Source organism: Coenobita brevimanus, chromosome 51 (genome assembly GCF_032717465.1).
Source record: "Coenobita brevimanus isolate Jiangsu-jjx chromosome 51, ASM3271746v2, whole genome shotgun sequence".
Taxonomy (NCBI): Eukaryota; Metazoa; Arthropoda; class Malacostraca; order Decapoda; family Coenobitidae; genus Coenobita; species Coenobita brevimanus.
In genome coordinates, this window is record NC_137004.1 from 38,324,963 (window position 1) to 38,352,327 (window position 27,365).

General features: G+C 40.3%; 1 protein-coding gene across 13 annotated transcripts in view; it reads right to left on the minus strand.

Annotated features, from left to right (window-relative positions):
- The window catches only part of LOC145400266 (uncharacterized), a 133,392-nt gene that overhangs the window by 39,847 nt on the left and 66,180 nt on the right, over window positions 1-27,365 (minus strand). For 2 of the 13 annotated variants that reach the window (XM_080272803.1, XM_080272804.1), the window contains exon 5: window positions 2,540-3,518. The exons of 5 other annotated variants lie outside the window; for them this stretch is intronic. In XM_080272803.1, the coding sequence (XP_080128929.1) occupies window positions 3,015-3,518 (504 nt within the window). In that variant the 3' untranslated portion in view covers window positions 2,540-3,014. Of the gene's footprint in view, window positions 1-510; window positions 3,519-6,109; window positions 7,278-19,755; window positions 20,711-21,435; window positions 21,714-21,782; window positions 22,596-27,365 lie in introns of those variants that run through there. 6 more of the 13 variants (XR_013897406.1, XM_080272812.1, XM_080272811.1 and 3 more) reach the window with 6 other exon arrangements.

Below are 27,365 nucleotides of genomic sequence, written 5' to 3' on the forward strand. Positions count from 1 at the left end.
CTCTCCCCCTCTGCCTCACTCACAGATGCTCAGTTAATCAATCTCTCATTCTCCATTCTCTCCACATGGCCCAACCATCTCAAAGGTACTTTTAATACTTTCCAACATATCCACATCAACAAAACACTCCAACTACCTTATTTATCTTTTTCTCCACAAGCTTCACTGAAGACAACTCACCTCCATTCCTCTCCATCTTAGACTTGTTTTCACCTAATATAACCAATTTAATTCACGTTAACTCTATGTCTTAAAAGAAACAATGTTCTGAATACTTGTAGAGGTATTTTCTTGACCAATGCTAGTTTGAGAGAGAGCCACTAGAAAGATACAACATATGACACACATGACTGGTGCAACTAAACATCAGGAGTAATCTAGGCAGTTCACTTAATTTGATAATGCTGGATGAATATTATGAACACTGCACAACCAGAAGTCTCAAACTTGTAACAGGGGCTAACGTTCAACTGACAAGGTTAAGAAAAATAATGTCAGCTTTACCTTTATTAATACAAAACTCTAAAAAAAACTAAGACATCAAGTATTTCTCATTATCACAAAGTACACTACAAGACAGTATTAAAATGCTATCCCAGTATCCAATTATACAAAACAATACAAAGAGTAAGAGTAATATCATATCAATGTACTGTACTTAAATATTCCAGCATTTTAAAAAATGCTTCATTCTTTTAAAAAGCTATACAAGTCACCTAATCTACTGCTGAGGGCACGGAATGTAGATGTTGATAAACAATGAGGGGGAATGTCTGCTTCATTATGTACAGCAATCATCACAGTTCCATGTGATGATTTAAGCCTAAATAAAAATTTACAATTACTGTACCAGTACCATAATGAAATTCTTTTATTTAACTACTGACAGCAATGATAATGGCCACAATTCAAAGGTCATAGGTGTATCTGGAGAGAAGAACTGGATTCTTCAGCCTCAAATTACATTAAAAAAAATAAAATAAAAATAAAAAAGTAAAAAAAAGTGTATCCGTTATGACCTGGTTGCATCTGACTCTGGATCTGCCTGGCGGCCAGCCTGGGAAGCTGATGAGGACGAGAGCTGAGCAAGATACATATTCACTACAGCTTTAACACCTTCATCACAAGTCTCTTTGGAATTATCTCCACCACCTTCTCCAACTCGAAAGCGATGGTAGACACAAGAGCCCTTCTTTAAGTGTCGTATCATGTGTTCCTTTCGAGAAGCACGGTATGAACAACAAGGACAGGAGAAAGGTTTTTCTCCAGTGTGGGTCTTCACATGACGTACCAGGTTATTTCGCCTGTTCTTCCCCGTGAATTCTTTGCCGCATAGGGCACAGCGATCCACTCCGTCCTCCGAGTCCTGCAATGAAGAAGCCACGACCTATATAAGCTCGCTTACTTAGCTCTCATCACCGCTACGAGGAGCCCTACTTTTAAAACCATGGCTCCATTACTACTACCTTACTGTATACACTACAGATGCATTCCTCTCTGGTGGCACACTACAATGTGTTAAGCAGATAAGCTCCAGCATATGACTATAACCATAATATAAGCGCATTCAATATTAAATGCCTTTAAGGGAACCACACAATTCACACCTTATTCACAGTAACATTTAATCAAGAGGATGCAGCATGGGCCTGATGAGGGCTGTCAAGAACCTGGGAAGGTTGCAGTCTGTGTAGATTCTTTATGTGACGGCTCAAGTGTTCTTTTTGGTTGGCTCTATATTCACACATTGGGCATGAGAATGGTTTTTCACCAGTATGGATAGCCATGTGTCGTTCCAGTCGGTATTTACGCTTTGTTCCTTGAAAGACTTTGCCGCAGACCTGACAACAAGAAGCAGCTGAACCCCCTGTGACGGTACCTCCAATAAGCATCAGGTCATCAGCTACTTCCTCGGATGTCAGCTCATCATCCTCATCAGCAAACACTGCTTCCACCTCGAGTAGCGCAGCCTGCAAGACACCAGGCCAAAATCAACGCATATCGAATGAGCAACACACAGCTCCAGCTAACTGTGGCACTAGCAAAGGAGGGCCTGGGTGTACTGTTGAGGTTATTCCCATTTCACTGATGACTATGATTCATGTGATTAATACAGTACTTATTATATTTCTCAGTGATGTTACAAAACCTTGGGCGCTTAATTTTATAAAAATTTTCACTTGTAGTTTCAAATAAATCTTGGTTGCTTGCTTATACCTGTCATAATCAGAAGGACATGTCACTCTGTTGACTCATTGCCACAAAAGGTACTGATAACTCTTCATTCTTTGAAAGCGAACAGTATTCTTCTTGAATATCTTGTGGACTGTTCTGTTGTACTGAGTCACGCTGAACTTGCGGCATGGCTGAACTGCAATCTTGATTATCTCCAGTTTCTGGCAAGACTCCCACTATTTCTGAATGTACATTTTTCATGTGTCTGTTCAGGTTATTCTGCTGGGTAGAGCGATATGGACAATGTGGACACTTGAATGGCTTGAGACCCCAGTGCACTAACATGTGCCTGTCAAGTCTGTACTTGCGCTTGGTGCCGAGGAAGACTTTGGCACACATGGGGCAGGCCAGCATACGCGTCGCCACATTCTCCGCCACACCCTGCGCACCTTCCTGCAATACAAACAACACCTCACTCAGACCTGCAAGTCACACACCATGCATACTCAATCCAACAAACAACGGCTGATGCCAATTTCTGCCAATACCAAGGTTCCAGTGCAGCTTCTACAAATATGAAGGGTAAGTAACACAGTACATTAGAATGTACTTAATCTCAAGAGTTTCTACAAGTGTATTACCTCATTCCATTCAGCAAACATTCATGGAACTGATCACCATCAATTCTATACAACCCAATGAAGCACTCTCAACTCCACGAACATAACTGAAACGCAGTCACTGAATGGATAAATTAATTCAACAGTATTTATCAGTTTGAGTGCAAGAGTATCCTTGCATACTTAGCAAGAAATAAGCCTATATCACCACTTGAGCTTTCAGATACCAGCTTCAGAGCAAGAAGGAGCACTAGATTCTGCTTCAGCCTTTAAACGCAAGTGCAGGCCAAAGGGGGGATCTTCATCTTCCACAACATGACTTGAATGAGATGGAAGTTGCTCATCAGAAGTGTGAGACAGACTCTGAACAACAGTATCAAACTTAGGGGCAGATTGTATCTGTGAGGTCCCAACTGCATGCTGAGAACGATGAGCAAAACTGAGGCCAAATTCTGAGTAGTGAGAAGTCACACCGAGGGAGTTGGACCCGGACTCTTCCAGGTTTGGCTTATGAACAGCCCGAATATGCCTCTTAAGGTTACCATGTTGTGATGCTCTATAGGTGCATAAAGTGCACTGGAAAGGCCGCTCTCCAGTGTGAGTTAGCATGTGGTTGTCCATGTTCTGACGGCGGTTTCGGCCTTGGGCTGTCTTGCCACACACTGGGCACACCAACACGCCTCCTGGTCCCCCACTGCTGCCATCCCCAGCAACAACCAACTCCTGCAAAATATGAGTGTGGGCTCAGCCAGACTTTTCATTGCTGCCCACATCTTACTCAAGTTTCAGCCCATTGCACAGATTTTTAAAAGGCTCTCCTCACCCACATGTGTTCATTAGGTAAACTGTATATCAAAAACACATCTTTAGGCTTAATATCCTTCCTCAATTGAAAAATGCATGTCAAACAATGCACACGGTACAAACTGCACTGAAGATCAATAAAAATATTAATGTGCAAACCTGCATCAAAACGATAGACTGGGGAACTTAATAGTTTGTTCCTTTTAATTTGTAACTGCACAAGTAATGTTGGCAACCCCAACCAACATTGAGGTACAGTATACAACACACTGCACTTTATTTCCGTGCTACAAATCTCCACAGGGAAAATCTCATTCAGCAATGTCATAATCTGTATCCTATCTTAGTGCAAAATATTGCTTTCAAAAGCCTAGCAATACTACAGTCTGTATTCTTAAGCCACCTACATTATGTGCGGTGGTAACCAATGAGGCATGAAGGTGCTACAGGGATGATGTAAAGTTTCAAGCCTGATAACTTGCCAAACAATTATTAGCCTTCAGCAGTGGAACTCTGTCACAAGTATACCAGCATCAGACTCTCAGAATTGTTAGTCTTGCTACATGTTAAAAGACTCCTTATTTTATCAGCTATACAATAGGATGGCACCAGTATTAAGCACTTGACTGCAAAACCTGTCAAACTGCAATGTCACTGGTTGGCACTGTTGATTATGGTCACCTTAGGGTGAAGGCATGTAGCAGACCTAATACCAAATAAGCAAGGGGGAAGCTGCCTATTAGCATGTGTACAAAATGGCCATCAGGTGAACAAAGCTGGCACATACATGCATGGAACATGTCTCCAATATAGAATGATACTGTAAGAAGCACCAATCTGCTTACATACGCTTATGGATGGAAACTTTACAGCAATCACCGGCACTTATTTCTTTATCTTGGATTTATCTTACACAGCCCACCAATGTATATATAATTCTTCTACCACTGTCATAATAATCAGTTTATACAAGAAATGCTTCTGAAAAAAGCAGAACTGTATATGTAAAAAAAATTTCTATCACATAACTGGAGGTAGCATTGATTCACAAAGTCAGATACATATTTCACATTTATTACAAATTTACATTCACAGTAATTGTAGCTCATTCACATTTTTACACTGGTAACTATGTTTGCCACTTCAAGGTTACTGCTTGGGATAATCTCCCTCTCTCTCTAACACACACACACACGACCTCCTTTCCCACCCTGAGGAAGAGAGACAGACAGACAGACACACACTCAAAACTCATCATCATCATCCAGACCTCCTTTCCCACCCTGAGAAAAAACACACACACACACACACACACACACACACAGTGACCTCCTTTCCCACCCTGAGGAACAGACAGACAGACAGACACACACACACATGCATGACCTCCTTTCCCACCCTGAGGAACAGACAGACAGACACAGACAGACACACACACACACACACACACACACAAAACTCATCATCATCCAGACCTCCTTTCCCACCCTGAGGAACAGACAGACACACACACACACACACACACACACACAACTCATCATCATCATCCAGACCTCCTTTCCCACCCTGAGGAACAGACAGACAGACAGACAGACAGACAGACAGACACACACACACACACACACACACACACACATACACACACACACAACAGACACACCCTTTACAACTCAGCAAATAAAAAAAACAAATTTGATAGATATTTTGTCACTCCTGATCTCCCATCAGCACTGTACCAAACAGTACTATAATTTAATTCTCAATGACACAGCAGTGTGTAAACCAAAAGCATGACATGGGCATACAGTAACCCTTCAAGAAATATTAACTTGCTGTTAAGGAAACACCATTAACTACTGTCTGTTTTTGTTGCATCCTGGTCTGGTAAGATACCTATGGTTGCCTGGCTTTAATCAATGGAACCCCTTCACTACAATGATGCCTTTTCCATATCTCAATTAAACCCCTTCACTGTAATAATACCTTTTCCATAATAACCTGGCTACCACCAGACAATTTATTAAACTTGTGAAGAACCTACACTAGTTGCTATTGCTTATCCATGATCTATTGGGCCAAACAGACCCATCAACCACGGAAGCAACTGCTTTTGTGAGGCTGTCCTCCAGGTACAGCACAGTACATAAATCACACAGGGATTGGGCATCCCCTTGTAGCAGAGAGCACCTCACCAGGGTCTGACCAGGGTCCTTCATGTGATGAAGTGTATGGAAATATGGGGAGGTTTGGCTCTCAGATGGACATTGCAGCTGCTTCACCAAGGGTGATCAGCACCATCACGTGTACACTCACCTTCAGTGCCCTTTTGCTGTAGTCAGCATTATCACAACTGCATCTAATCCCTATTTAAAAAAACTGTCGAATAAACAAAATCGTTTTGTGGCAGCAAGACAAAAATTAATACATGAACCTAAACAAATGTTCAACTGCATCCAAACAATTTGTAATTGCACAATATATTCAATGAACAAAGTAAACAAATTTCACCTATCATATTGTATTTTTCACCTTGAACAATACAGGTCACACTGGCCCTATAAACCTCTTACTGAAGTTGACTACAACCTTGTTTAAAGCCAACCACTTGCTAAAAGGTAATCAACTTAACTCCTTCACTATACTACCTTATTTGGTAACAAATGCAGAGGGAAAAACTAAGCTCAAACTTTTTTGGTAACTAATTTTGGCAACAGCACAACAAAATAAATACATTTCTTATAATAATGCATTAGAAAACTATCCATGATCACGATAAATTCACTTATATAATTATATGAATCTACATTGTAGTCAACAAACTTTTTAAATACTTTTAAGTTTCCTTTGTCCAAATACAAATGCTTCCCACTGCACTAATATTACCCTTATTCTTTAAAAATAACAATAGATATACAGCCCCATCATCACAATATATAACATAAAATGTATTTGCTTAAACCCTCAAATCCAGTGATCTTATTCTTGCTACTTGCAAACCACTTTATTCAACCTAGGAGAGCTTGTCCAATTGAAGGGGTTGTTCATTGCCTTCATTAATCCCTTCACTATAGAGATGCTTTCGAAGTTGGATAAAATTATACGAAAGAAGCAAGAATGAAGCTGAGAAACAAAGCACCAGATCCAAGGGGTTAATAAAAAAAAATTTTTAAAATTTTCTTGACACTGCACTGTATAAATAATTTTTTAAATTACAAAAGCATCATTCTTGATTACAAATGTGTGGTATGTTGTGAATCATACACAGTAATTTTTTACTGCCCCTTTTTTTCCATTAACAATGAAATTTTCAATTACAAAAGGTACCTTTCACAACTTTAATTTAAACTGGATTCAAAGCTACGACATGAAATGGATTTTATGCAAGGCAGCAACATGTCCTTTAAGGGCATCCTTACGATTGGTGCGATGTGGGCAGTAAGGACAATGGTACGGCTTTACCCCACTATGAACCAATAAGTGGCGCTCCAGTTTCTGCTTCCAAGTTATGCCAGAGAAAGAGTGCCCACATACACTACACGACCTTGACAAAGACTCTCTCTCTCCTACCCCATGGCCCACTGCACTGCTAGCCCCTGTAGCATTCCCTCCTGCCTTGTGGTGCCATCTATCCGCTGCCAGAGGGCGTGTGAACGCTGTGTCTTGGCGGGCTATGTCAACCTGCAACAAACGCAAATGGCTGAGTCTCCCTCTAGCTCAAGGCTTCTTTAAACTTCATGTTCATCATGGATACTATATATGTGGGCATTACTGCGGTGGGAGAGGGCCATGCATGCGAGCAATGTGCAGTTTTAAGGAGTCCTTTCGTGCACATCTATGTGGACATATTGGACAGTAGTAAGGCTTCTCTCCTGAGTGAGTCATGAGGTGACGTGTCAATTTTTGCTTCCAGGAAGGACTTGGCTGGAACTGTTTACCGCACACCCGACACCTCCGCTCCGTGTCCAGGCAGGCAAGCAGCGTTCCCACATCCAGGTTGCACCTAGTCTCCTGCAACACAAACCACCGCTCAGTGTTCTATTCTTTCCCTGGTTCCACTTTTTTTTTTTTTCCATGTTTTAAAATACTGCACTTTCAATGTAAAATACAATGAATCTAAAAAATATTAAACAGAGTTCCAATAATGTTAAAAATTTTTACCAAACTTCTCAAATTTGCATACCAGTTTGATCACAAGCCAAGACAATATCGGAGGCGGAGAGGGGAGGCTTATCAGGATGCATAATCCTACCATGTCGCTTGATAGAATCCTTCCTGCCACTACGGTGTGGGCAATATGGACAACGATAAGGCTTTTCTCCTGTGTGGGTAAGAAGATGGCGCTCTAATTTCTGTCGCCATGAAGATGCAATACGTGGGAAGTGCTTGCCACACAGAGGGCAGGTGCCAGACTCAAGGACCGCTCCCACATGCTCGTACGTCGTTCCTCCACCTGCCTGCAATACAGGGCACACTTAACCAGTCATCTCCACACTTAGTTCCAACTCCTCTCAACACCATTATATGCCATCTGCTGTCCACAGAGGGATATGCAACATATCGTACTATAAAAGAGTAATGCTTCAAAGAGCTTCTGCCTGCGAAGGCATTTCCCCTGCGTGCATCTGGTCCTTGTGCTTTCTTTTAATATGCACTTCTAAATTCTGCTTTAAATTTGCTCTGTGTGGGCAGTGTGGACAATGGAATGGTTTTTCCCCTGTGTGAGTTATCATGTGTCGTTTCAACAGGAACTTGCGGTTGAAGCCGAAGAAGCTCTTGCCACATGTTATGCACTCAACACCAACACCAACAGATGGAGAGGTGGGGGTTGGCATTTGTGGGTGGAGACCCACCAGCGCAGACTGCCAGGATGCCGCTCGCCCCTGAAACAATAACACCGCACGTCAGCCTCCATATTCTCAACAGGAATTGAACCTTCCCATCACACTGGACTGCTTCCTTGGCAGCTATATCTTACTGATATGCTATAGCAGGCCTTGAGTACTAAGATTAAAAGGCCTGTAAAGCCATTAACTTGAAGAATATGAAGCACCTTGTCCTCGACTTTGTACAGGAGAGGTGAGAGTATTTGCAGTTTCAGAGACAGCAATCTTTTCCAGAGAGGTACACAGATAGGAATGAAGACCATGTACATGCTTCTTCAAGTTACCCTTTAGGGTTGCTCGATATGGACAAAATGGACATGGAAATGGCCGTTCTCCAGTATGGGAAAGGATGTGGCGCTGTAGGTCTTGTCGACGATTGCGGCTGAAGAATGTTTTGCCACACACATGGCAGGTGAGCCCACGCCCCTCTAGCCCCTCACACCCGCCTGTGCCAACCACGCCTACCCTCACTCCCTGCAACACAACAGCCCCACTTAGTGTTTCCTTCACTAAGTTATAAATCCTGGATGACAAAACTTAATAAGTTACTAACAGTAGACCCATGAACAACAACAATATATAATACTGACAGTGACCTGTCAAAAATCAGTAGAAACAAGAAGTTCATACTGTACTGCACTCTAATACAAGTACTTTAACAAGGACACAAAGAGAAGAAGCCAAATCAGCGATCATCTATATTGCTACAATTAACGGAAGTTGCTGCTGCCGATGCAAAACTGTGAGAGCTTGAGGACTGGGGTAATGACAAGTGAGGAAGGGTCGAGCGTAGAAATGAAGTTGCACGATGGACAGTAGCAATGTGCATATTCAAGTTGCATTTTTGGTTAGTACGATAAGGGCAATTAGGGCAGGCATGTGGCTTCTCGCCAGTGTGGATGAGTGAGTGTCGGCGAAGAAGCTGCCGTTGGTTCTTGCCGCTGAACACCTTACCACAGACCTGACAGGTAAGGCCACTTGTCCTGCCTGGGGACATCCGACCTACCTGCAACACAAGTATCGGCTTCAGACAATTTCTCCCCACGACTAAGTACCCAAACTCACTTCATTTCATAATCAATAATGTTATGCAAAAGAACAACAACATCTTTTGTTCTGACTGAGAGCAAAATCAAACTGCTCAAGAAAATCTACAAAAAGGTACAACTTAATTATTTTACCTAAGTTTTCTATGGTCGAGAGATGACGGCAACAAAAAAAGTTATCATTAATGATGGGTAAGATATTTCACTTGTCATAAAATGTACTATCAATTTACAAATACAATATTTTGGAGTGTTTTCTACATTCAAAAAACTTTGTTGAAACATTTTCACAGAGTACTGCAGTCTTCATACACTGGAAGACTTGCAATGTTTATACTGTACTACATTACTGCAATCTTTAGTATCAAATAGGCAAAAATTCAGAAATACTGAAGAACTCAAGCCCAAAATGATTACGGAGGTACTTTGTGGGACTACTTAGCACAGGAAAGCATCCTACTCCCAGTGTTCAAATACAATCAACCTTTTCAGCTCTCTCTCCTACAACAAACTAAATCATCATCTGCAAGAAGTTTAACCCTATGAGGTTTCGACCCAAGTCAAATTATGTCTCATTTTCACTCGCTTTCACGCTGTCCGCGTTTTCTCATTGCGATATTTTTCCTTGATCGGTCAGCATAAATTTACTTTTCATGATACGATGCTGATTTTGGTGTCCTTTTAAAGCTGAGTAGTTATACTTTATCACAGTATGTTCAAAAACAGAAAAAATAAAAATTAGAAAAAACAAAATGACAAGCTGGCTAACCAAATTTATATTTAGCCACAGAAAAATATTTGGCAAAATTAAGGTAATTAAGATTTATATTTACATACTGTATGTATATATATCTATCTATCTATATAACTATTGCCAGACGCCATAGTCCCGTACGGGGTGGCCATTTGACTTGAGTTATTTGTTTTACAGGGAGGGGCACTAACCCTCCACCAACCCAATTGACACGTAGGAAGCACGTATGGTTTGGTTATATGGTTACCACCCAGCGTTGTAAATGGTTTCTTGGCTTACAGGAAACCATTTGGCTTGTCACTCAATGTAAAGCCACCTGTAACAGAAAGAAAAGCAATAAGTAGTGACAGGAAAGATGGGAGAAATAGGAAGAGAGGAGGGCAGGCACAGAAAAAGAGGCTAAGAAAGAAGTAGGCAGCACTACATCAAGTGAGTGGATGATGGTCGCCACCACCTACCACTAATATATATATATATATATATATATATATATATACTGTATTAGGTGGGAGCACACGCCATCCACTCACTTGATGTAGTGCTGCTCTCGGGTGTCTGCCCTTTCCTCTCCTTCATCCTTCTTTCCTTCCATCCTCTTCTGTCTTTCTTTCCTTCATTCTTTCCTCGTCCTTCTGCCCACGAGTGACTGTACACTCCCTCTTCTGTCTTTCCTTCCTTCATTCTTTCCTCTTCCTTCTGCCTGTGGGTGACTATACATTGAGTGACAAGCTGAATGGTTTCCTGTACACCAGGAAACCATTTACTACGCTGGGTGGTTACCATAGCACCAGATTTTGGGACCTGGTAATTTTGTGAGTAATTATGGCACTCCAATCGGATTGAGCTGGTGAAGGTTTATATCCAAGGGATGGTTGGGGTTTACTGCTCAGGTAATGCCACTCAGGGCTGAGTGAGACTGGTCACTCTCATCTTAAATGTCAGGACCAACTTGCCTAACCCCAGGCTCCTACGCTCCTTATGGGGAAACATAGGATTGGATTATAGATGGATGGATTGCACCGTGCAAAACTACGATAAACTGCCTTTCGAGTGATATACAGTTTATGGCTATTTATCCCAGTTATTGCGTAGTAAGGCAAAAGAAAAAAAGATGCAAAACTTTTTATGACTCTCAGCCATGTTCTTGCTTAGCAATATTTTTATTTGACCAGTTTGTGTAAATTTACTTTCCATGACAGGATGTTGATTCTGGTGTTATTTTCAAGCTGAACTGCAGTACAGTACTTTATTGTAGTATGTTTTATATATATATATATATATATATATATATATATAAAAAGGGGGGGAGAAGGGGGGGTAAATAATAATAATAATAATAATAAATAATAATAATAATACTTTGTCGTCGAAAAATACTTGCCAAAAATAAAGTAATATATATATCAATCTTTTTTGCACCATGAAAAACTATGGAACATATAGAGCATGTACCTCATTACGTCACGCTCTAGTTTCTTTCTTATGCTGTACTGCATCGACACAATTTATGACAAATATATTGAAAATTCATTTTAATATGACGCATCACCTGAATCTCTGAGGTTAAATTTCATATGATGCACAGCTGAGTTGTCGGAATCTCAAAGGGTATACCACACCTCCTACCCTCCCATCTGTCTCAAGTACCAGCCGAAGGGGGGGGGGGGGGGAGAAGAAGTGGAATAATAATTATGAGGTACAAAAACCTGTACAGGAGGTATTGCCAAATCAGACTGCTTCCAATGACTGTAAATTGTGCAAAAGATAACTTTGTAGCTACAAGTATCAAATACAACTCAGAACTGTTCTACCAACAAAAAACTGCTTTTCATAAACAATTTCATACATTTTTATTGTCACTATGATAATGCAAGGTAGTTTTGAGCCAACAATCAAACTGTGTCAATCATTATAACACAAAAATTTTAAATCTCAGTCCTCCATACCTAATACTGTATATACTGCATATGTGGAATTTGAATGTATGGACTTTGAATTTATTGCTATGGTGCCATGCTTTGAGTAAGCAGTGGGCTTACTTCTGCCTCCAAGCCATGCCAGGTTACACTAGTTGGTCCCATATCAATGTGTGGATGGACAGCAAAAATTCAAAATCAATGCAATACACAGAAATAACTACATATAATGCTCACATTATGCAGAAATTAGAAATTTTGCAGAAACTGTTGAGGGAAAGGATATGATTTTGTTTTGTTTTTAAAGGCTCCAACATGCTTGCATGCGTCGGTCTTGGTCACCTAATGGCAGCTCTCTATGTTGCTCCATCTCTGGCAGCCTCCCTATTCAGACCCTTATCCCGGAGGCCACACTCAATGACCTCATCCCAAATCTTTTTCGGTCAACCTCTCGCAACTCTACCCCTTTTATACAGTGTTGAAAACAATAATTTACAACATTAACAATTACCATGAATATAAGTGTTGTTCACTGCCTCATTGCCATCCTGTTTCTTGCATTATTTACAAACAAGCCTCATTGCCATCCTGTTTCTTGCATTATTTACAAACAAGCCTCATTGCCATCCTGTTTCTTGCATTATTTACAAACAACAGTTTTAAAATACAGTGAACTTGCAATACAGTATCTGCACATTCTGGAACTGCATAATCGATATTTCCTATTGTCTATCTAAACACAATGTAGTCACGTTCAAGAGAAAATGGAAGAGTTTGTTCAGTCTAATGCAAATGTATTAACAATGAAAAGCTTTCATATTAAACTTCTGGTGTAGCTGCCACCAAGGATAGGTCTGATGCCTCATGGCTTACAACAATACCATTATCTCATGCACTTTCATTCTCAACTAAAGGAAAAAGGCTTTTGGTAATATCCATAACCAAAGCAATTTCTCAGCTGTCTGAGAGTTATTACAAGGGATTTATGGAGGAGCTAAAGGGGGCTGTGGACCAGTAATGTAAGTGATATGCTTTGAAATACTGCCATCACCTTACAAGATTTAGTCATTCACAAGGTATGTTTTTAATTCTTAAACAGTATAATGATTTTAAATGTCCTGAACTTTTCTCTTACAGTATGCACCACTCGTCAATCTACAGTATTGCATACAGTTATTGGTAAGAATGATGCGCAGCCAATATCAGGAGAAAAGAGAGCTAAATTTCACCAAGTGGAGAACTCACCCCCCCCACTACCCAGACCGGTTAACTCAAAACAGCAAGATATTTTATTCAGAATTCATGGATCTCATGTATGCAACAAGTGTTTCACCACCTCCCGCCAACACCAGAGGAGCTGCCAGTTACTTCTTGCCCAAAAAATTCACTTGGTACAGGTAGAAACACAAAGCAAAGACAGACAACACTCCCACAGCAATTCTGTGTGTGTAGGTCCTAAGTCAGTTTGTGGTGGGTGCATATTACATACATTTATAGTGTGTGTGTGTGTGTGTGTGTGTGTGTGTGTGTGTAATTCAATGGGTCGGTCAGGATCACTTGATGGTCGTGATCGTCAGCTTTTACCCTCCCAGAAGGGAGCTGAGAGCTCATATAGTCCGATCTAAGGGCAAGGCTGTGACCTTCATACACGCACACACCCGTCCCCTTGCTCGAGGGGGACAGTAACCACCCACTTAGTCAGTGAAACTTTTTCGCAACCTGAGCGAGGCACGAACTCCCGTCAACCAGTTGGCAAGCGAGAGCGTTACCACTGTGTGTGTGTGTGTGTGTGTGTGTGTGTGTGTGTGTGTGTGTGTGTGTGTGTGTGTGTGTTTTAAAGCAGCCGTGGCTCAGTGGGTTAGAGTGCTCCGCTGTGACCGAAGGGTCGGAGGATCGAATCCACCCAAGGGTCATTGGTAGAAATCAGGAAGGGCATCCGGTCATAAAATACTACACTCTCCAATCCAAAATCCTCTACCCGGGGGCAACGCCTTAGCCTTTCGGGGATACCTGGGGTAAAACCAAATTATTTTCTATATTATCAATAGTATATATATATATATATATATATATATATATATATATATATATATATATATACAGTATATATATAATGCGATTACTGGTGAACTCCCTGCTAACCTTCATAAAGGCAATAATGATCATTTCACTTGCTATCCACTTACTAACTAGCAAGGAAATTATACTGAAGATGTTGGCTAGATATGACTGCTGAATTATTAATAAAAACGTGTCCCAAATGGAAATTAAATAAACTTTTATGATTTTCAGTATTTTTTTTTTTTTCATAGTTTTCATAGCTTTTTTTTCATAGTTTTCTATTCTTATATGTATTTTGATATCTAAATATAGCTGACTAACCTAAAAACAGTACCAAAATTAGGAGGGGTACTGTACGTACAGTCGTGTATAGGTAGGGTGTTTTTTTGGTTTTCAATTTTTTTCTTTTTTTGCATGGTTTTCTTGATTATCAGCATTTACTTTGGATATTCCTATACAGTATGTGTTTCGATGTCTAAACATACCTGAATGACCTGAAAACACTGCCAAAGTAAGCAGAGGTACTGTACAAGTAGGTCAGGTATAGGTTGAGGTTGGGTATAGGTAGGGTCTGGGTATAGTAAGGGGATACTGTTCATTATCCGGACATGCCTTTAGCTCTATTACGTTGGATAATTGAGGGATTACTGTATTAACATCAACATTTAAATTCGTCACATATTGCAAGAGCCAAATTTTTCTCATCCTAAGTTGTAAGCAAATCACTACAGCAATCACAAAACCTATTGATATTTACTGCACTAAAGTTAGTTGTATTTAAAAACTCTTGAATATTGCTGTTCCCTCATCTTACAATTTGCACCAGTGTTAAACGACCACCCTATACCTCCCCCGCATCCATCTCTCCCTGAAGCCCTCACACCCTTTACCACACCTATCCAACCCCACCCTAAACCCAGGATTACTGACAACACACGAGTTCTTTCCCTCCACCCAATCCCCCTTCTACTCCATACTTACTTTTGAGCTATTCCCCCCCCTCCCCAACTCTCTCTAACATTTTAATACCGTACTCCCTCTCTCTCCCAGATTAAAATCCAATATTGTCTCCACTCATTCACTTATCCCCTACCCCTCCCTGAACTGCAATAATCACTTCCTTGTCAGTGCCTTCACCTGATTAGAAATACCCAAGTACAAATATAGAATACTCAGGGTTTGTTTACAACTGGCTATGTGATGGTCTAGGGGTTTAATGGTATAGCAGTTTAGCAATTTAGCATTATGCATACATCCTACTCTACCAGGCTAATATGATTACTGGTGAACTTCCTGCTAACCTTCATAAAGGCAATAATGATCACTTCACTTGCTATCCACTTACTAACTAGCAAGGAAATTATACTGAAGATGTTGGCTAGCATGACTGCTGAATTATTAATTAAAACATGAATAGTTAAGAATGCTTTATTAATTCCTGACGCTGCGAGGCAAACGGCACTGTCAGTGAGGGAGTGTTATTGTGAAGAGGGTAGAGACAGCTATATACCTTCCTCAACAACCTTGCAATACTGAATGTCAGTCGTAAAATTTTTTACTGTAATTTGCTTTTTGTTTAGTGTGTATGTACAAGTGCTAAATTTATGATTATTATTATTTTTGCAGGGGTATTTAGAGGTTTGGGAGAGTGCATCATTAGTGATGTCAGCAGTCGTGTTTAGGAGCATGTTTGCTGAGCAGAAAAGACTCGTGTCGTACTTCAATTGGTTTAAGGATATCTTTTCAGTTTAGGATATGTGTTGTGTGTAGGCAATGAGACACCAAGAGCAAGTTACAGTAGTCTCACATCACACCGAGTCAAGATCAAATAGGCCTATGGGAAAATACCATAACCCAGGAGGTGTGGGGTACGAATCTGACTAGTATGGGGTACTTTTATTTAGGGTAAATAAAATGCTGTAAACATTCATTGTAACCGATTTTTGACAATCTGTTTGTGTTGTCTGTGACTGTAATATACAGTGTATGCAAGCACTGGAAAACATTCATGCATCTGATATGTAGATAAAGTGTATTCCTGCAATTAATGGCCTATATATTTTCTTAAATGAATGAAATAATGGGTTTTATTGAGTTTTGTTGTTTTCAGCTCATTTCACAAAAAATAATACTTATCTCTATATACTGATACATATTTATTGTACTTTAATGGAAATGAACATGAAGTCCCAAATTATTGTACAAAAGGAATCGGACAGTTTGGACTTCATAAATATAGTGTAAAGAGGACGTCTGGTTACGAAGTAACTTTTTGTAAGGAAGGGGTTGTTTGTTTTTCTTGTTTTCTACCCTTCTTTTACATAAAAATAAAGAAATCAAAGACATATACAGTACTGAATAGAGATTCTGAAAGGTGGACTTCATAAAGTGTTAAGATGGTGTCATGGAAAGAAGTAACATTTTGAAAGGATGGGGTGGTTTGTTGTTTTCTTGTCTTGTACCATTCGTTATATAAAAATAAAGAAACCAAAGACAGATATACAGTACAGAATAGAGATTCTGAAAGGTGTGTCATTAAGTGCAAAATACTCATATCGAGCAACCTTTCTGTAGTCTTGATCGAGACATACTTTTTTTCTCAGAATTCTCAGAACTGCACTTCCAGAATTAGGGTGTATCTTTCACACTCCAGTGTAATATGCCACGAAATACATTAACTCAAAGTCAAACGGCCACCCCTAACATATTAAGGTGTCCAGCTATAGACAAAAGCTGCAGTTCCTGAGAATCCCCCCCTCCCCATTTCTATATTGTCCCTCTGCATTCTGTATTAAGATTCATTCATTCTTTAGCCAAAACTCTCAGCCACTTCTCACTTTAAAAAAATATATATATATAATTTTACACATCCATGAGGGGCTTTAACTCCTACTCCCATGATGATGATCCACATCATATTACTGCAGTGATCTGGGTGACACCCTGGAACTCATCAGCTTTCTTTGCATTATATGAATGCCAGTAGATGTTATACGTGAACCACAGTGATCACTAGGTAATTACACTTCTCACAGTCAATACAGGGTACTATGTGGCTGTTCCACTGTGACAAGTGGACAAGTTTGGTGGGTGAGATACACAGGAAAAAGAATTTAAGTTCTATCCTGTGTATCTCACCCTCCAATCTGTCCACAGTGTACTATATTTGTCTGTCATTAAAGAGGGCTGTTCATCTGCCTCCCATGTATCATCCAACCATCATCAACCTCCTGTGTTCAATCAGCCATCCCACCAGCCTGTCTTCCTTTTAATAATGTTGCACTCTTTTACAATGCTAGAAACGTAGCTCTGGTAATAAATAATGTATTACATTAACACAGCATGAGAAAAAAAAGTATAAATCTATTGTAACAAACTGGTGCTGTAATAAACACTTTCCATATCTCTGCTTCTCCTTTACTCAAACTGAGCTGGACCCACTGGCACTGCTGGGAAGTATAGCCAATTTGTAATTCCCATAAAAATATAACAGCTACACTAACTGGCACTACTGGAAGTATAGCCAACTTGTGATCCTCATCGAAGTATTCCCATTTCTTTTTTATAAATTCTGTGGTTCATTTCTCATTCACTCACAGCCACAGGAAGGTTTCACACAGTTATTAAAGCAAGTTTTTCTTACTTTTTAGAGAACACCTGTCAAGTAAATGCATCAGTTTATTCTTCCAGTAAGAAAAAAAAAAAAGCTCAATAAAATGGAGAGTGGGAGAAAGAGAGAGAGGGAGGGGAGGGCCACTATGAAGTTAACATGAAGGTGCTTGTGGAAGTCAATTGTTTTATGGGTATGGGTGTCATGTACAAACAGGAAATAAAGTGAACAATGCCAATGTGAGATCTATCTATAGTACCTATCTATCTAACTACTGCAAGATGCCTTAATCCCATAAGGGGTGGCCACAAACAAATAGCCTCCATGCCACCCTGTCCCCCACCATTTCACTGCCCTCCCCTAGCTCACATACCCCTTCCTTGTTTACCTCTCCATTCCATCCCTCTATATCATCCTCGGCCTCCCCCACAATGAAAGATTGAGGGGGGGGGGGGTAGTATTCAGAATTCTGTAAGACAGTACCATTATAGGACTGAGTACAAAGGTGCTGTGCCTCCAATATGCATATATGGATAAAACCTGGGGGCAGAGTGGTAAACTAAGTATGGGTTGCAATTGCCCCCCCCCCCTCCCTTCATAACAACAGCAGGCATAAGCAGGACAGATGGAAGTTATAACAAATGTGGAAAGAAAGAAAGAGCTTTCAGAGATGTACAACTACTGAATGATCAATACAATATTTGGAGATGTTCAACACATTCAAAGAAGGCAGAAGCAATTGGGTATTAAAAAGTTAAAGACCTGCCTCTTTGTATGCGTGTGTGTGTGTGTGTGATTATATATATATATATATATATACACACACACACACACACACACACACACAGGGGGAATCCTCTCAAACCATTTAAAATTTGATATTTTCCTCTAACAGCCGGGCAATTTTTTGTGTTTCTTCATTTATGCTACTGTATCCCTTGCAGCAACACATTCAGCCAGTCACATATGAAGGTTTTTTCAGACAGAAGGTGCATCACTCCCAGAAACGTCAGCAACATCCCATATTACACCACTTATGGTCTCATTTATCTAGCATCACCCCCTCCCCCATGTCAGACCTTTCACAACTGAGTGCAGCACGGATTAGTTTTACCACCTGACTGGTTATGATCCTGCTGTCTCCAAGCTCTTTTACTTTAGGAAGCACGTAAGGCTATTTTATGCAATTTAGGACTTATGTTAAACAGAGTTCATGAAGACTATAAATTAACCCTTGCAGTTCAAAAAGTTTGTCAGGTGAATAAAATCTTATGGCACCAAGAATAAAATAATACATCACTGAACTGGAAGAGTTAAGATGCTCTGACTATTAATTACTGTACAAGCATAACCATCAAGTAATTCTTTATTGCCTTATGCATTAACTGCTGAAGTTCCAAGCCCAGGCTGTCAATTGACAGATTTACCAAGTTTCAGGCTTCCTACATACTGTACTGTACATACCCTCAAGTAAATTGGCTTTATCATGACTGGCCAACAAAGTCACATCTGATCTTACAAGGCAGTTCAGATCTGTGCAGCAATTTTATTTTCACATTCTACCTTTAACATTCTGTGCATGCTACTCTTTCCAGTGAAATTAATAAGACACTTCAAGGTGTACATGGAGTATTACATAGTATTCAGATATTTTGCTCAAATGAAACTCAATCCATTAATATGGCTCAGTTTTACCCAAACTGTCAAGATTTTTCTTCAATGACTATTCTTCAATATTCTGTAACTTTATCACTAATCCAATTGTATATCTCCAACGAATAGTCTGCATACTGTTGCCTAACCACTATGTGAATGGCCTTATTTTCTCTCTCTCTCCCATCAAAAGGGATTGGCCAAACTTCAGGGGAGGCAGGAAAAATCACAACTAAATTCAATATTTATTACAAAAATGCTTTATACAAGAACAGTATAATAATACATACATTTGTACATTAAGTTTTCATAATACAGTACAGTCAGACTTTCCTCCAAACTTAATATGTCACTTCTTCACCCAATTATAACTAAGATAACAAAAAGTAACTTGCATCAGTGAGCACTTCCAATAGTGTTAAGGTGTACAGCAGTTATATGAACTTTCAAGTTACTCTTACGATTTGATTTATGAGGGCAATAGGGGCAGAGGAAAGGTTTTTCACCTCTGTGAATGGTCATGTGCTGCTTCAAGTTGCGCTTTCGGTAATCTCCGTGGAAAGCCTTCCCACATAACGTGCACTGAAGGAAGGCGTCCCCATGAACTTGCCTCCCACACTCCTGCAAAGCACAACATGCCAACTTAGTTGCCTTGTGGATCTCAAGTTACAAGATGCAGCGAGGGCATTAATTAAAGCTTCCAGACCATTAAAGTCTGTCATTGCTTTTCAGATTTCAGGTAGCATAAGTGCTATCTTCAAAACCAGGATGTTGACTGATCCAGCCACTAGCTGCAGAATCATCATTCCCTTCAACCAATTCATTCCACTTGTCTCTACCATGACGAGTTATTACATGGCCTTTTAAATTAACTTTCTGAGTGGCTCGGTGAGGGCAGAAGGGACATGCATAAGGCTTCTCTCCTGTATGGGTACGCATGTGCCTTGCTAAGTTGAATTGACGATTCTTGCCTCCAAATGCTCTACCACATACAGGACATAGTTTTGCTGGTGATGGCGGCAGTTGTGGAGGTAGTGTGTGAGGATGATGACCCAGGCCTGTGCTCCCTCTGAAGGTTGATGTCTTTCCCTGCAAAACACAACACCCTCACTGAAACTGCCCCTTTCTTTCACACCAACAAACATCCTCTTGCACGACTTCTTTATTTTGTGCAGCTAAGCCCATGAACTGCAAAAATATAGCAGATATTCATATGACATCTGCTGATGATATGAATTTCTAAAAATGATAAAATTATTTCCCAGTGTGTCAGTTCAAATATTTGTTAAACCTCTCTACTATCTCTGAAAGAAGCATTGAGAAAGTGAAACGCTCCATCGAGAAATGACGTTTTCAAATACCATCTCCACTCCTCATAATCCAAGTTACCCAGTTCAGTCATGACTAACAACCCTCAACAGATGATTTATATATATATATATAAAACTGTATATATATTTCTGAAGACCAATTATATTTACTCGTTTACAATTTTCACGGTAAGTACAAGTGCGTGTATCAAGGTGGTTTTCTTCTTTTCTTAATTAAATACAGTACTGACAGAACGTACATATGGCTTTCGTCAATTAAAGACAGGAGCATTTCTTCACCAGCTGGACCAAAAATGAAAAACCTAACCAAATATCTCAGACACACCGGACATGGCCTCTGAAAAGCTGCTGGTACCAAGTCTGTCATAGGTTGATGCTTCCCAACACTTCCTCTGCAAAACAAACTTCTCTACTGTCTCTATAATAAATGTTTTACAATAAAAATGAAAATATATATACTGTGTGTGTGTGTGTGTGTGTGTGTGTGTGTGTATGTATATATATATGTGTATATATATATATATATATATATATATATATATATATATATATATATATATATATATATAAAACCAAGCCACAACCAGAAACAACTCCCACAGAAGACAAACTAAAGCTCAAAAAATGTAATATCCTTAAACAGTTCCTGGTTGGGAGGGCCAATCCTCATGCCGAGCACGTATGTGCATCCGCAAGTTGTTTTTTTGATTAGCTCGATGTGAACAGTAGGGGCACTGGTAGGGTTTCTCGCCAGTGTGAAGTAGCATGTGACGATCCAACTTCCACCGCCGACTGCGGCCGTGGAACGCTTTCCCACACACAGGGCAGAGAATAACGTCACCAGCACTCCCAACATCCCCCTGGAAAATGGCACAGTCTCAATTTCCACAATTTCATTCCCAGCATGTTAAAACATGCAACACCCTTTTCTTACTTTTTCCAAGACTCTCAGATCAGTATGGTATTGAAGGACTTTTGCATGTCACTTAACAACCATATTCCTCTTCAACGTCAAAAAGCACTGGACAAGAGAATAAAACAATCCAGTTATAACTGAAGAGTACGGTCAGGCTGTCCATGTACTCGAAGTATGTGCATATCCAGATTCCCTTTCCTGTTGCTAGAATGTGAGCAGTACGGGCAAGAGAAAGGCTTAGCCCCTGTATGGATCATCTGGTGCTGCTGAAGATTTTGTCGACGGTTGCGTCCCGAGAACATTTTGCCGCACACATCACAGCTGAGTGGGGGGACTCGCCAAGCCTGCAACATAACAACATGCATCTTTCACTAAGGAACCCTCCATCTTCTGCAGTGAGCTAAGATGATTTCTAATCATAAATAATTCCTATGACATACATACATTCAAGTTAGACTTGTGCTTGCTGGCTATGGCCTTCAACATGGCTTTGGACGTTGTCAGATGGATGTGACGCTGTTCCAGTCAACTGGGAAAGAGCCGGATGTTGGGCATGACGTCGTAGGAGATGTGTCTTCAGGTGCCATTTATGGGCTGCACGGTGAGGACACAGAGGACAAGGGTAGCGCCGTTCCCCTGTGTGAGTCACCAGGTGATGTTCAAGATTCTGCCGGCGATTACGACCCAGGAACCGCTTGCCACACACTGGGCATTCTAGTCCCACTATAGGTGTTGCCCCAGCAACATCAAAGGCCCTATGCAGGTCACCCTGGCCATGTTGACTGTGGGTGATGACCCTCACCCCAGTCGGCACCTCTCCTGATGCCTGCAAGAAGGCGAAGACATTCACTAATCTGAGTCCAACTGCAATAGTACATTTATCTTTCATCATCAAATGTTGAACCTGAAGTCACTAATATCAAGGTCTAAATGGTGCTTCACGAGCTTCAATATTACCAGCAAGCTAATGTCCATTTATAACCCATGAATCACTTGTCCAGGACAGGCTTCTCCTATAGGGACACAACTATGAGCTATTTTGGGTGTGTGGTGCAAGAGACAGATTTGTGTAGTTGAGATGCAACATAGTGATATGTCTGTACAGCTGGGACTCAGAAGCTGCACGGTAGGGGCAGTATGGGCAGGTAACAGGGCGATCCCGGCTGTGAGTGGCCATGTGATGCACCATGTTCTGCTTGCGGTTTCGACCATAGCACTTTTTCCCACAAGCTGGACACTGAACAAAGAGACCTTCACTCGCGGCACCTCCCACCGCCTGCAAAACAGCAAATCTTTGCCTCAGCAACTTCTACACGTTATGCATCATTAGCACTCAATTTCTTCCTCTTCCTATAACAAGTCGAACTCTACCTTTCTATAACTATATCCCATTATCCTGGGACACAATGTAAAGGTCATCAGCCTTTTACTCCCTAATGCAGCATTTCCCTTAATGAAACATTCACAGTTCTTTCACTACACTTTCCCCAATTAATTCGCAATTAAAACTTTCACTGGCGACTAGATAACGGTATTAGGATGAAGAGCCCTGATGTGGGTCTTGAGATTGCCTTTCCTGTTAGCACGATGTGGGCAATGAGGGCACTGGAAGGGCTTCTCCCCTGTGTGGGTAAGGTAGTGGCGGCCCAGGTCACGCAGGCTGGTGAAGGTACGGGTACACTGAGTGCACTGGTGGCGTCTGGGGACAACCAACATCTGACGGGGATTCACACCCACTAGGTGCACAGCAGCTTCACCCTGCAATGATAACGCACCCACCCTCAGTCACTAACCCACCTCTACCACCCAACTTTCCTCACAATTTAGTAAAGATTCTGCAGTGCTTCACTAACCATCACCTCACTCCCAAGAAAAATAATCAATGGTTCGAAAAAGTAAGATCCATACAGTAATGAGTAAACATGCTGATAATTTTATTTCCATGTCTTCAAAACTTATCACTCCCATTCTCGAAGGCCCAAATACTGTAGTAATCTGAGTAAACAAAATGAAAATTTATTGCCATGTCTTCATAACTTAAGTTTCCGTTCTTGTTATGCTTATAACAGATTATTGCCATGCCTGGTATCTTTTTCCTGAACCAACTCCTTTACTCTGTCAAAATCCTTTCCATGAACTGTGATAACATGCACTTTCAAATTTCCTTTTAGAGCTGCCCTGTGACTGCAGTATGGACAGGGGTAGGGCTTTTCGCCAGTGTGAGTGAGTATGTGTCTTCTGAGGTCCTTTGGGGACTGAAAGCTCTTGCCACAGTGGGAACAATAGTGTCTCTTGCTGTGGGAACCCAAGATGGCTCTCAGTCTACTCTCACTCAAACTTTCCAATTCACGGACATCCATGCCCTGAAAAATATGGCAAGGTCTTACTCTCATGAAAACTCAAAATTCTTCAAATATACTAGTACGAATCTCCACTGGTGTGTACAGTACTTTCATTCTTATCGATCTCCCAACCCCTTCATTTAACTGGCATTTGTTACCTCAAGCAGATAACTATGCCACTTGGTGTCACAAAACATTTCACACTTCATCTTTATTATTCTCATGGGGCACAACAGGATTTGATGATGGATGAATGGATGGATGAACACCATGAACACACAGCATATGAGATTTCAAGTTACTCTTCTGATTCGCCCTGTGATCACAGTACGGACAGAGGTAAGGCTTCTCCCCAGTGTGAGTCATAATATGGCGTCGCAGGTCCTTCGGGGAATGAAAGCCTTTTCCACAGTGGGGACACGAGTGTCGCTTGATGTGGGAACTCATAACTGCCCTCAGTGTACTTAGATTCATACTTCTCATTGCACCGACTTCAACTATCCCCATGCCCTGCAAAATACGGCAATGTCTTACTCGAATATATATAGAAGGCTTAATTTAATAAGGGAGTTCCTTTACCTAACATGCAACCAGTACAAAATTCAAGTCAAGAGTAAATCATACAGTACTTTTAACAAAAAGTACAATGAATTTTCTTGTTAAAACATGAATATACATCATTCAATCTTTTTTCTGGTTTGCTTCAGGCTATAACAGGCAAATGACAATCCTTCTCCCATATTATTTTCAGTGTAGCAGTGAAAATACAAGTACATATCACACAGTGCTCTCCAGTTAAATTTTCTTCCAAGATCCTTCCACTTTTTACAAGTTGCTCTCTGTTTAGACGAAGTCACATCCAGACAACATACGGGCTGAGTCAATATAATGTTAATAGAATTTTCACATACTGCACACCACACTCTTCATTATCCCTAACCAACACTGCTTACATCAATTCAGTTAACCAATGCTGGTACTATTTGTTAGCCTTTGGAAATAAAAAACATCAACCTGAATGTAAACATTTCTCCACACACTAGTATATCCTCAGTAACTGCATGTGCTGTGGGATGCATACAAGTATGTATCTTTAAAAAATGTTATTCCCATTATGTTTTTAAGGTTTTCAAAGCATTGCATTTCTTGACATGATGCCCACACAACTCCAAGTGTTATTATAAATGGTCAATTTCCAACAAAATACAATTTTTTTTTTTTTTTATAAGCACAATACCATCAGCAAGCACCAAGCTATCCAATATGCACGACAATATATTTGAGTGAATAAAAATAAACTAATTCCACATCTTTTCTCTCATTCATCTCATGGTCTGTGCATGTTTTTAACCACATCATCTAATCAAGTTTGTTATTATTTATTTATTTTTCTAATGAATTTTTTATCTTTCTTGTCAAACAAGATTACTGACAAATTGCAAAAAGGGTCCCTTTCCAGATACAACTATTTTGAACAACATAATACATTCATATACATCCAGTAGAGAAAAAAAAAAAAAAACATAATGCACATGAATGTTCAAAAAATTTTACGGTCTGTACTTGTGACAAATTGCTTTCAGCCCATTTAATCTTCACAGGCAAAAACCATGAGACTGCTATCAATTTTCCTTTACAACTTTCCTTTACCCACTAGGGAACTTTCTCTACCCCCAACCCCCACCCCACTAGTTTCCAAACAACAATATCAGAGATTACACAATATAAAGTTTCCAGTATTTCACCAAGATAAATGTATAATCTGTGACAGCTGGAGAGGATACACATCTGCCACTGAAATATTCCTCAGTTTACATTGAAAGACAGTTCATCAAGTTTACATTGAAAGGAAGTTCATCAATCACACTACATGGCAACAGCTGAGGAATATTTCAAATACTATAATTGCATGCAATTCTGTGTATGTGTGTATATAATTATATGCTATACATCATGTAACTGGATAAAATTACTTCATGTAAACATCAGGTTTTATATACACACACACATTCTATTCACATCAAATATATTATATACTATGGTGTCATGTTCATTACTTTAGTATGATCTTACAGTAACAAACTTAGCATTTAACTGCTACTTGAACATCAAGAGGTAAAAGTAGATGAACACAACAATGAAGTAAACATAATGAGATCAGCACACTAAGTAAGAGGGCCATGAACCCTTACTGATGTTTTAAAAAGCTCCCTTCAAATATTCATACACATGATGTTTCCAAACAGAAAGGAAGGTCATCTAAAACACTAGAGCCTGTGCTGCGTCAACAAAACACTAGAGCCTGTGCTGCATCAACTGACCTCAAGCAGAAACCCCATCAAGATCTATTTGGAAACTACAATTTCTTGACAGCAAATGTTTATTCAACAACAACATCCTAATTCCTATGGTTTATAACCAAATCAATCAAAATCCGTAGAAACAAATTGTATGTACTAAGAAACAATCCCATTATTCAATGAAATGCCCTAGGAAGGAGATGCTTCAAATTAAATACTCAAGTGACTGGCTGACTGGAGTGCATCCACTGTCAGCAAAGAAACAATCCCTTATACATAGCAAAGGGCAACTAGTTGTAGAAGACTGATTTGCAGTTGCATGGGGGTTATGGAAACTAGATGTGTGCAGACTAGAAGCTCATATAGTCAGATGAAACTGGGACTTTTCTTACTCCACTGAGACATACAGGTTTGCTATAATCTCAACTCACGTCCGGGGCAACTAGATGAAGTGTAGGTTTTCCCAGTGCTTTACTGGAAACATCCAGCAGGCCTGATTTTGCCAGATAAAAAGGACATTAAGCCACTTGAAAGCCAGCTTTGACCTAATCAAATTTCCTTGCAAGCTGGAGAGACAAAGGTCTTGCCATATTTTCCTCTAGAAAGGTGGTGGTAGTAGTAGTAGTAGTTGTTCCCTAGGCAGTCCGACCAAACAGCCCCGAGTCCCTTAGGAAGGCCATGGCCAAGACCGGGCTTTCCCACAGAGCTCTCAAAGAGTGTATGTTGTGTTGTTGGCATAGGTGATTGTGTGCAATGCAGTCTTCCATAATATGCTTAATAGTATGGGGTGCTATGTTGCATCCTGGACAGGCATCAGCGACGGAGTCATCCAGCCTCTTCTAGCAGCTTAAGAGGGCTGGATGGTGCCCACATCTCAGCCTGGCCAAGTGGACCCTGTCCTCACGAGGAAGATAGGATTCAGAAGGGTGGATGTCAGGAGGCTTTGCATGCTGC